The 12,748-nt window shown below is 44.8% G+C and overlaps 1 protein-coding gene across 2 annotated transcripts in view; it reads left to right on the forward strand.

Annotated features, from left to right (window-relative positions):
- scube3 (signal peptide, CUB domain, EGF-like 3) overlaps window positions 1-12,748 on the forward strand; it is a 413,853-nt gene that overhangs the window by 301,039 nt on the left and 100,066 nt on the right. For both annotated transcript variants that reach the window (XM_038819916.1, XM_038819917.1), the window contains one exon: window positions 5,435-5,551. In XM_038819916.1, coding sequence (XP_038675844.1) covers window positions 5,435-5,551 — 117 coding nt within the window. The remainder of the gene's footprint in view (window positions 1-5,434; window positions 5,552-12,748) is intronic.

Genomic DNA, 12,748 nt, shown 5'->3' on the forward strand with positions numbered 1-12,748 from the left:
CATTTGTGGTGGGTTTTTCAGGGAGTTTCCCGCCGGCTCTCAGGCGCATTCCCCACCGCTATTTAATGACACTATGGGGGGCATTCTCCGGCCTTGTTTGACCGGCGACCCGAGAGTCTCGCCCGAGGTCAATGAATTTTTCCATCGTTGGGGTCTCGCCCGTGGCGTTCTTGCAGAGGGTGGGGCGGGAGAATCCAGCCCTTAGAACATTTTTCTAGCACTGGGGAGTTGAATTCAGAGTTCGGGCCATCATTTTGAAAGAGTGCCTCAATCTCTAAGTGAGCTTCTGGGTCCCCCACACCCCCAATCCATGGGCAATGTCACACACATGGACACTACCCCACACCCCCCAAGTGAGGAGAGCCTGCTATGGGGTCCCTGGGGGTCCCCCCTCTTCAGACCCCCTGAAGTCCCCTTACAGCACCCCCTCCCTTCTTGGACCCCCAGCCATCGCCACCCCAACCTCCTGGAGGCCCCTACTTACCTGCTGTGTACTCCACACCCTTCAAACCACCCTTGACCCTTGGAAGTGCCACCGTGGCACTCAGGCACCCTTGCACTGCCACCCTGAGACCCAGGCAGTGCTCCTGCCAGCTTGGCAGCACCATCCAGGCACCTTGGCAGTGCCAGTTGCGCAGTGCCAAAGTGCCCATGTTCCTGGGGGAGGACCAGGGAGTCACACTGCACTTACCCTGATCACCCAGGGGTCTCCAATGGCCCGGGTCTGCTGATCTACGTTTGTGTGGGCCAGCACTGATCGGTGCCTGGCTGCAGCCTCCCTGGGGAGGCCAGATAATGGAGGGAGGCTGGTGGTTCCCGGGGCAGGTAGGTTGTAAGTAGGTTTACGACCTACTTCCGTGAGCGTCATTCAATCCCACCCATTTGGGCTTGGGTGAATCCCGCGAGGCGCGGAGCCTGTCGGGAGACCCGCTCCAGGCCTCTCCTCGTACTCTCCCGGCTTGAGCGTGATGAGGCCTGAGAATCGTGCCCTTTGATGCAAGTATTATGAGTGTTTCACTTCATTAGCGGGATGGGAATTAATCATTTTTAAATAGTTGGATCTTTGCCATAGTGAGTTTGCTTCCCCACGTTCTCACTCTGCAGCTCCCACAGCTGAAAAAACACATTAGCCTCCTGCGGAGTGGCATCACAAGTGCTGTGCCATTCCTCAAAGGTCTGTGAGAATCCTAAAGCGCGTAAAGCGCCCATTTTGTATCCGTTCTCTCTCAGTTCCACTCCGTGGCTTGCTGTTGACCTCTAACCTGGAAGGTTTTTGAGTGCCAAGTTGTATTTCATCTAAGCCAGCGGTTCAAAATGAACATGTATTATCTGCACAATTTTATGTTCAGAAAGGGGAAAGCATTGCACAAAAGTCATTCATCTTAGCCACTGTTCCTCTGCTCCGTGCAATTCCCTGGCTCAAACCATTTGGCCTTGCTATTTCTCCACCTCCTTTCAGCAATGCCCTAAATGTCCTTCTCTTTGGACTGTGGGGGCTTTCCCCTGAAAGGGCCGTGCCACCACAAGAGCACTGGAAATGTCCAGGTTATTGCTGCTGCTGCTCCCCTCGTTTTGGGATTCTTACCAAAGATATCATGGCTTGTATTTTCACTACGGCTAACTGTGGTGCGCACAGCGTTTGTTGGTTTTGCAGCAGCGTAGCATTTGTGTGGTTAGCCAACTTTTAATGGAAGGTTTCATCCTGCCGACAAGGCGATTTATTATGAGTGCATCAAAGTTTCAATGCAGTGCACGTTTAAGGGAAAAATATGGAGAAAAATAATCACATCCATGTAAAACATGCTGAAAATGTCAGCAGTGAGTTTTCATTAAAATCAGCTCCACGTGATCCTTCTGTGCTTCTCATTAATATTGATAGTCATTACGCTTGCACAACATAATACATCATAACATTATTTAATATAGGAAAACAGATGGATTAAATGAAAGCCAGTGCCTTGTTGTAATATGAGTACATCCTGAGGGACACATGTTGCACTCCATTAAAACAAGGGAGGGTGTTTCAAACCCAAATCCAAACATAATCAAACTTATATGAGTATAATATCTTCATCCGGACAGGTGACAACAGATTTACCACTGTTCAACGTTACAGGAAATTGGTCAGCAGCCAAATGTGGATTTTAGCGAGAGATAAAGCTATCTATGTATGTACCCAATGTATAGGATTCATTATCAGCATCAAGTATTCCTAAGTTACGTAAGCACAGTAAGAAGTCTTACAACACCAGTTTAAAGTCCAACATGTTTGTTTCAAACACTAGCTTTCGGAGCACTGCTCCTTCCTCACCCCAGTCCAATGCCAGCAACTCCACATCTAAGTTACGTATGTAAGTAAAGTCGCCATAGTCCCAAATGATCATATGCTACTTTTCCCTTTGAGGGGGGAGAGCTGACTAGTGGTGATTTAACCTGAGGATCACCACACCTCAGGCTGGGGGGACGGGGGGGGGGGGGGGGGGGGGGCGGGGAGGTTGAAAGGCGGGGCCTTCATGAATAACCTGAGCTGATACAGGAATTGAACGCACGCCGTTGGTCTCGCTCTGCATCACAATTGCCATTGGTAATAATTCCAAGAGTGAAGGGTGGAACTGGCAGAAGATGGCCAATTTGTTCACCCACTTTACCAATCAGTCTCTGCTTGCTGTACTTGTGCAAAGGAGAATTTGAAATGGAAGTGCACTGTTGCTGCCGACTGCTGCTGGGGGAAGAAATACAATTAATTTCACACGGCCTACCTGTGACCACTGACTCAGTCTATTTACACACTGTGACCTATAGTGGCTTAACACTGCTAATGTTCGTACATTCTCACAGCACGAAAGGATGCCAACTGAACCCCAGGCAGTCAGACCTAAGATGTATTTCGGGGAGGGGTGGGGGGTACGGGCAAAGGGCGAAGAGAACCATGCTGTGTTTGGGCACTTATACACAAGGAGGCATTAAGCAGCAAGTTAGCTTTAGCCAGTCCGGTGCCACAGCGGCATCAGTGAGGCAGTGACCCATTGATCTGTCTTGATTGCAAAATGTCATGGGATACAATGAAGAAAAATTAAAGATTAAAGGACATAAATGAGAGGAAAAAGATTTCCCACAAGTACCCGCACCAAAATTCCCCACAGAACAATCCTTTGCACTTTCAATTGGAGAGATTAGGCCAGTTGTTTTTTTACTTGATTCCACACTGGATTCAATAACTTTTGTAGTCACCAATTGAAAACCAGTCCCCCCTGTACCCAGGGCCAGACTGATTTTATGGGAAACACAAATTGATTTGGGATAGTGTTTGCAAAGGAGTTCATCCCATATTAATGAAACTTTTGTAATTCTGCCATCGATGTGGACAGAAGAAAGGTTCACAACCAATGATGTACTTTTAAAAAGATATAGTCACTGATGCAATGCAAGAAATTGCAGCAGCCAATTTGTGCACAGAAGGTTCTGCAAACAGCGACAAAATTAACGATCGCGTGATCGGTTTTGGTGATGGCATGGTGGCACAGTGGCTAACACTGCTGCGTCACAGCGCCAAGGATCCGAGTTCAATTCCAACCTTTGGCGAACTGTCTGTGTGGAATTTGCACTTTCTCCCCATGTCTGTCTGGGTTTCCTTCGGGGGCTCCAGTTTTCGTCCACAGTCCAAAGATGTGCAGGTTAGATGGATTGGCCATGGTAAAAATTGCCCCTTAGTGTTCAAAGGTGTGCAGTTAGGTGGGGTTATGGTTTAGGGTGAGGGAGTGGGCTTCGGGAGGGTGTCCTTTCAGAGAGTCGGTGTACACTTGATGGGCCAAATGGCCTCCTTCTGTACTGTAGGATTCTATGGGAACTAAAGGTTTTTAGAGCAGAAGGAGGAATTCTCCAGCTTCATAAAGTTAACACTGCAATCAGAATTTGTTGCAAGTGTTCAATTCTTCTACAATTGGATTGGGCCTAGGTAAGGTGCTCTTTAAAAGGATCGGTGCACTAGATGGGCCGAAAAGCCTCCTTCTGCACTGCAGGGATTCTATGAATTAATAAGGGGAGCACTGAGACTGATTAAAAGGTCTCTTTTCATTTTTGTGGGAAATTTGCGATTCACATTTCGCATCAGAAAATAACGGCAAAAATGAAATAGTTTGATGTTTCATATTTCTGTGAGGTTTGTTTTTTCTGTAGTGGCAAGGGAATTTGGTAAACTTTGTCTCCTCCTGTAAGATATGGGGCTGGATTTCACAAGTGGGGTCTCTCCCGTGAGCGATTTCTCAATGTAAGTCCCCTAACTGGGCAGGAGGTTAGCTTGAGGCCCAATTAGGGGAGGTAAGCATCCCAAGGAGGTGGGAGCTGACAGCCTGGCATCAGTGGCAAAGGCAGACGGCAGCCATGTTGGGGGCTGCTGTCTTATAGAAAAGAGTAAGGGCCAGTGTGTTGACAGGGATGAAAGAGATCATGAAGGAAAAATGAAGACCCATCACTCGCACTGGCACAAATAGGTAGATGAAAAAGCAGTTTCAATACAAAGGGTGGGATTTTATGGCCCCTCCCACTGGCGGGATCTTCCAGTCCCGCTGATGCCATCGGGAGATTTAAATGGATTGCCGCATCCGCTGCAGGAAAACTCGCCGCAGCGGGGTCGGAAAGTCTCAACGAAAGACAAATAAACTTTACATGGCAAACTTGGCAGCTGTGTACTAGAATGCAACAAACTAATCCAATTCACCAAAGTAATGTTTAAAAATGTCATTCTGCACGGGACAGGTTCCTTTACAAATTCTTTGAGGAATTTCACAGGCTGTTAATTTGCGGCAAACAGGTTTCCAGTTTTCTCCCCGTACCCTCATTGGCCTTTGAAAATTACGATTCCCGTAGGCATCGGGAATCCTAAGACGACCTCCGGGATCGTGATTTTCAAACTGCGCCCACTTTGGGTCCCAACCTTAAAGCCCGTTGAAAATCCTGCCCATAGTATCTGCGATCATTCAACTGCTTTTTGCACCACTGACCCCTTTGTTCTGGTAATGATACTCCTAGCTGTCCGGGTGAAGTTATGGGAGGTACACTGGAAGAATCAGAGTTGGGCTGTGTGAAGGCAGGGAGAGGAGAATTTAGCTGAAATGAGGAGCAGATGTAGGTGTGCACTTCAGTGGTTGTTTCAGGTGTTGCACACAAGAAAAATGAAACTCTTGTCTCATATTATATGGAGTACTGTGCTCCATTTTGAATATCTTTCTTCTATGGTCAATTGGTTGGTTTAGCATCTTTGATTCAATGGTAACTCCTGTTTGCAATTTGTCATTATTAGTACACTCTATATTTGCTGCACATATCTTGGGATATGTTTCTGATTGTGAACCAAACCCGTTGGAATGATTTGGGATGCTCAGTCCAGACTAAAAAATGTGCTGTTCCGTGATCAATTTCTCTTTATTGTTTTTAGATATTGATGAATGCTCCTTCGACAGAACATGTGATCACATCTGTATAAACTCTCCAGGCAGCTTCGAATGCTTTTGTCACAAAGGTTACACGTTGTATGGCCTGACACACTGTGGAGGTAGGTGGATGCTATTAGTTTTCACTCCGTTCTAAGAAGGGTTGGAATGAGCACTCGGTCATGAGGGAACTGGGGGTGAGTGAAGTTGTACGAATGGCGGTTTGGCAAATCTGAACCATTCCACGTTTATGTGAGGGAGTACGATTGGATGAATTCTGTTAATTTGTAGCATTGTTAAACAGCAGCATGCTGATAGTTGTTCTATGCCCCATCAAATTTTTTTAATTCACCCATGGGATGTGGGCATTGCTGGCTAGCCCATCCCCAATTGCCTTTTAAGTGTCAACCACATTGCTGTGGGTTTGTGTCAGATGTCGGCCACGTCAGGTAAGGACGGCAGATTTACTTCCCTACAGGACACTAATGGTCGTATGGGTTTTTACAACAATGAACAATAATAGTTTCAAGGTCATCATTAGACTTCTAACTTCAGATTGTCATGTGAGAGTACCTATAAGAAATGGATATTTATAAATGGGTGTGTATATAAATATCTGTAGTGAGAGTCCCTTTAAGAAATGGGTGTTTACTACTGCAGTGATGTCAGAGTGGGTGGAGCTGGGCTGTCTGTCAGCTTTTACTTTCGTCTTGGGCTGTTTACTGCAGGGTGTGTTTTAGTTTTGTTTTCAGTGTTTGGAGCTGAAGCCAGACAGAGCAGGTGTATTGTTGATCTCTCTGCCATGAAAAGACTATCCCCTTGATCATTTGGTGAATTCAGAATTATATATGTTCTCAGTAGTGACTGTAAACCTAATGTGCTTCTGCTAAAAGTGTTTCTTTGTCTTCTGGATGTTGTTTGGGAAGTTATTAAGGATTACTTAGTGTTGTATTCTTTGGGGGCTGTATTTGAATTGATGGTGGCTAAGGTGTTCATTGTATGTTTTAAAAAGGTTAACTTGATTTCATACAATAAGCATTGTTTTGCTTTAAAAAATACTTTTCCATTTCTGCTGTACCACACCTGTAGAGTGGGCCGTGTGCTCCCCATACCACAATCTATTAAACGTTGTGGGTCAGGTGTACTTCATGATACACTTTGGGGTTCTCTAAACCCTGGCCCATAACAAGATTATTATTGAATTCAAATTTCAATAAACCTTGGAGATTTTCATGAGCTCCCGTAAGTGTTTTCATTTCATATCATGTAGATTCTGAATACTTGACCAGAAAACAACCGATTGGAGTGTGGCATCCTGGACTATTCCAGTCTTTGTGCTAGGATTCAGATTTCACCGTCTCCTGTGGTCGGATTCAAATCTGGCTCGGCTGGTCTCTGGAATACTAGTCTAATGTCAATATCACTGTGCCATCGCTTCCCCTGATAATGTGGCTATGGGACTGTACAAAGAGGCCATCACCTGAGAAGTATAGCTCATTGTCAACTGAATTCAGTGTTCCATGTGCAGTAGGCAGGCCATTAACACCATGCCATTGTATCTCACGACAAGTTGAATTGCCCTTGAAAGAATGCCTGGCCCTTGACCCGGAGATGTCAGCTGAGCCATGTTAGTGCTTTAAGCGCTTCAAGGCAGAACAGAACACTATTGGTGCACCAATCACTTCACGTTTTTGCCTCACTACCACATTGATTGATTGATTGATTTGATTTATTGCCACATGTACCGAAGTACAGTGAAAAGTACTTTTCTGCATACGTACATAGTAGACAAAAAGAATAATCAACAGAGAACATTGAGTAATTATACAAGAAGAGGAAAATAGTTTTAATAGGTTAGAACGCTGATAGGAGGTGAAAGAAAAGGGACGGGGAAAGAGAGCTCGCAGAGAGTCGCCATGCCCCAGCGCCATCTTGGATGAAAGATGCCCCTGCCCCATCACACAAACAATTTGCATTTGTCACCCATCATTCTGTAACTGGCAAGGTTGGACAGATTTACTTACCCCTGATAATGATGCCCTTGAACCAGAGAGAGATGCATAACGGCAACTTGGGTCGCTCAGCCATTGATTTGTTTTGGGGAGTTTTTTCCACTTTCAGAGAGTGCCTCTCAGGGTTCCCCTCGGCATCTTCTGACGGTACAGAGCCATGCTGCAATGGGTCTTGCATCCCATAGCTACAAGTTTGCAACAAACCCTGTCGGACAGGATACTGATATAACAAGCCATCTGCCCTCAGCCTCATAACAATTCTGAAAAGGGACCAAAACATAATGGATAACGGTGGTGATGGAAGCAGATTCAATAGTATCTTTCAAAAGTAATTTGATATTTGTTTGGAATGGAAATATTTGCAGAGTGTGGGGAAAGAGCAGAAGAGTACCAACTGGATATTTCTTTCAAAAAGACAGCATAGGTGTGTGGACTGAATGGGCTCCTGTGCCGTATGATTCTGTGATACCCCTTTGAATCTGATTCAAACTCATGAATAAGTCTTTAAATTAATCCAGCTCACACTAACATCAATTTCTTTGTACTCACCATGAGGTGTTTTTGTTCAACGTATAATCCTATCCCATTCTCTTACTGTTGAAAAATGTACTTTACACCAAATGTTTTTCTGTGTAACCCCCTCGAGACCCACGGGGATGACCCGATTGATCTCGCGTGGAATACGAGCTGCCCTGCTGAGGAGAGGTTCATTAATTCCCCGAGATAAAAGTCGGCCCAGAAGGGAGTTGGAACCTTAGGATGGTCCCGCACTTGTTAGCTGCTGTGTTTCCTACTGAATCTAGGAAATAAACTACTTTTGGCTTAGTTTTCCAGGACTCCTCTTTGACTACGATAGTCCCAAAGGTTGAAGACTATGAAAGCACAATGCATCACATTAATCAGCTTGCGATGGGCAGCATGCACTGGTCTTTAAAGTTTGGTTTGATATGTGGGTGACGGTTGCAGTGTCTGTTGCTTCTCTCTAAATCCCCTGAGGGCATAAAGAGTTTTGTGGAAATTGGGTTCAATAGACATGGTAGGGGAGCAGATTCCCTTTCCTGTGGTGTATCAACATAGCCACTGGGCTTTAACCACAATCTGCAGTCTTCACCATTGTTTCCTGGTGCCAGCATTCTTAGCTATGCTCAGTGTTTGTAGCACTTGTTCTTTCAGTCTACTCATTGTTCGTATACGGGGGGGGGGGCGGGATTCTCCGAGCCTCCACACCGAAATCGTGATCGGCGTGGGGGCCGAGAATGGTCCGAAACCCGGAGAATCGCCACAATCGCGTTTGCGCGGTCTGCGCGGCCATTGACAGAGGCCCCCTGCGCCGATTCTCACAGGAAAACTGGCCGAGTTCCCGACGCCGTGGTTCTAACCATGTTCTGCCTGTTGGGAACGGCCGCCATGGTGAGGGGCGGGGGATCCTTCACCGGGGGGGGCCTCACAGACGGCCAGGCAAGCGATCAGGCAGCACCGATCTGCGGGCACGCGCGATCTCGGGGGGACCTACTTCGTTCATCATGGTCTGCGGTGCGTCCGCCATGTCGCATGGGGCGGCCGCTGCCTTGCACATGCATGGACTCCCGACCGGTGGTGCAGGGCCCCGTATCCGCAGCCAGAGCTACAAGGTACACTCCAGGGCCCTGCTAGCCCCCTGCAGGTAGGAGAATCACTCTGGACTTTCTTAAGGAAAGTCCAGAGTAAAATGCCCGCGTTTTGATGCTGGCGTGGGGACATAGTCCCATTATTGGAGAATCCCGCCCATGAACTCCACACACTGCAAGAGGGCAAATAGCCCAAGTTCATAGAACTTGATATGTTATCATGTCACTCCATTTCACAATCATTTTCAATCCAGTTAGTGTAGTGATCTCTATATGTGCATGTACACAAGGGGTTAATGTGTAATCAGTAGCACCACATGATCACTAGAGGGCTGGACCAACAGGGGTATAAAAGGCAACCACATTGGGTCTCTGGCTCTCTCGGGGGTGCATTGTGACCAGGGCAATAGCAGAGTAGTTCAGATGGCTAGTGGAGTTACGTATGGTTACTGTAGTTAGACCTTGTCAACCTTATCACTAGTATCAAAGTTAAAGTAAAGAACTCATGCAATTATTGCTATAGTTACTCAATAAACCTTTTGTTACTGTTGGATGAGTTTGAGTCTTCATCGAGATTCAGAAGACCTCATCATTAGCCAAGGATTGAGTAGCACATGTTACCTACCACACAGGTAACAAAACAGTTAGCACGACACATGTGTTATCAGAAACACCTGGGCATCTTTTGAAACTCTTATCATCCTTTTTAAAGCAAAATTCTGCAGCTTAATTTAGAAGAACATCAGGTTTGCATTTCTTCAGTTTATTCAGAGTGCTGAAGTATTGTAAAATGTGCTAGCAGAGTGAAAATCTCCTTTGTTCCTCTATTTTGTTGTGTATTGTGATGATCACTTTAAAATGAAAGACACAAGTTCAGCAATTCAATTTCTAAACTGTTTTTTAAAATAACTGAAATTTATATTGACCTTGAGTTTGGCATACACATGGAATGTTTAGTCTACGATTGCTACATGAGCTGAGTTTAATAAGGACACGGGGAGTCCAAACCAAGTAAAAATAAGAACAAAGTTTTATTTGCAAACGGGAATGTACACTTCCCAGTAGACCCCCACCAGGTTCCTCTCTGGTCGGTGCATCTCTGGCCTACCTTATAATTGGGCTACCCTGCTCTTAGTGAGGGAGCTCGTACTCCGCAAGGAGCACTGGACAGGCAAGCATTCCCACCCCGTTGGTCCCATGTGGGATATTGCACTTAGCATGCCTTTCAGTTGCCATGTTATTAAAATGCTGATACTCACTTCAAAATGGCTAGCATGATCTCCAAATAGCGTCCTTGTGTAGAACAGAACAACTCATCTGTGTGGTGTTTTTTGTGTTGCTTATTTCAAGATGGTTGGTGTAGTGTTCACAAAGACCACAAAATAGCTTTAACTTAAACAAAGCTGTGATCTTATTTACACTACTAACCTGGGATTCGACACTTAGTCCTTAAGAATACACAATTGATCAATAACATCTAACTAACTCATCTACTGCTAATCTCACCACTGGTATAAACTATAATCTCACCTTACTCACACTATCTGCTCTTATGACCTTTAGTAGGTATCTCCTGCATACACCCCTCCCCCAAGGTCTAGCATCACTGCCTTATATAGTTGAATCTGCAGCTCCCTCTAGTGGCTACTTTCAACACTACATTAACCTTTGCAATGCTGATAGTTATGATAATACCACAATCTGTATGTCTGAATACGTTCAATCTTAACTGGACACATTGTAACAAGTGACATGGTAGAAAATGTATTTTAGAGGCTGTGACAATGATTTAATCCTGGCTAGACTCCAATAAACCAACACTTCACATATTGGGGTCAAAGTCTTTACCTTGCTTATTGTTTATGCTTCTAACACTGCATTTTTAAAAAAATGTTGCCAGTAATATCTGATAATTCCAGTGTTTCAGAACTTGTGGCTTTAAGATTAAAATGCGAGTTTAGTTTTGCCACTTCAAAAGGTGAGTTGAAATACAGTTTGAGACTTGCAGGGGGAAGGTTCTCATCACTGGCAGCAGTGTTGTGTTTCTGCACTAGCTGTCAGATAAGAAGAGGGTTTCTGAAAATGCTACCATGTGGAATTTGAACAAAGATCAAAATACATATTAACCACAGCAATGCACATTAAAGCAACGTAGCCTTTTGATGACTGACGAAATTACATCTGATATTCATAAAAAAAACCCTTGTCATGTACATCAGCTTCACCACAACATTCCCAATTTATAACCCTTTAAGGACAAACGGTCATGTATTTTCTGAGAAACTCATTGTTCATTGTTTGCTTTAAAAGAAAAATAAGGTTGAATATTATAGAACTGAACTAAGGCTGCTCTTAAACTGAACTAAGAAAACTAAATCCAGACATATTGTTCACATAAAAGACTAAAGAATTATTTCCAGCTCATTTCATTCCCTTAATAATATTAGTGCCATGATCCATGGCTCAAAATATATCGTGCAACGTATAATTCAAGTGATTAGATTTGCACAATGGGTTGTTGAAGCATAAGAATGTTTTGCAACACAGACTACTTGAGCCAACAACTATCAAATCCTCTACCATGGAGAAGAAGTAGTCTGAGTTTCTGTAACAGAGCCCGCATAGCTAAGATGGGCTGAATGGCCTCCTTTTGCATTGCAACCGTCTATTCCAATTCTACTGTATTTTTTCCAAACCGGCCCCTCTATTAGAAAGGAACAGAATATAAATGAATAAATGTGCTGCTCAATGCTGGAGAGTAAATCATATAGACCATGATGGTCATGAGTTCCAAACCCTGTGCTGAGTTAGCCTGGTGGGGGCAGGCAGTGGGAACACACTCACTCCTTCTTGCCAACAAGTAGCACTCACCTTGGCCCCTTCTAGTCACTCAGTGCCTCCTACTGTGCTTTGCATGCAGTACCTGTTATATTATTGCAATGCAATTTTCACATTTTTGCCTGCATGGTACATCCTAGGACTCCATCTTTGGTTTCACGTTCCCTTCATCATTTGTACACTATCCTTTGCTGATCATCTGGAAGCATGGGGTCAGTAAGATTCCTCATGTATGCGAGTGATACGCAACTCGTCACCTCTTCTTTGACCCATCGACTGTCTAACATTATTTCAATCCATCTTTACGCTCTGGATGAGTAAGTTAAATGCTGACAAATCTGAAACTATTTTGTACAGTTCCTTTAAAAGCTTACATACATGCACCTTCAACTGAATTTACCCCACTATGCACTGACCCTGCCAACCACCCCCTCTCCCCCACGCTCTGGACATCAACGTTCAGGAGGGGGGCAGTTCAGCCTCGGTTCCAGCTCTTAACCACTCCTGGTGAGTGTGACCAGAGTCCACATCAGATCACAAAGTGTTTCCAGGACCCAACTGCCCTTCTCAGTGATTCATGAATTTTCCATTGTCTCTGAGAGAACTTCCAGACACATATTGGTGAGCAGATGAATGGTGATTACAATCGACAATTCAACAGACTGCAGTCTTGGAAAGTCAAAGGCTTCAAGGCACAAGATACATAGAGATTGCTGAGTTAAATTGAGCTCAATGGCCCAGTGAATTGGCTCGCACTCACCTGTTTTGACTTTTCTAACAGTACACAAGCTGTACTGATTGTATCAAACAACTCTTATCAGTCTCATTGTTCTGTGTGCTTTCCCTATTGTAGAACAAAATG

Source organism: Scyliorhinus canicula, chromosome 15, assembly GCF_902713615.1.
Source record: "Scyliorhinus canicula chromosome 15, sScyCan1.1, whole genome shotgun sequence".
In the NCBI taxonomy this organism is placed as follows: domain Eukaryota; kingdom Metazoa; phylum Chordata; class Chondrichthyes; order Carcharhiniformes; family Scyliorhinidae; genus Scyliorhinus; species Scyliorhinus canicula.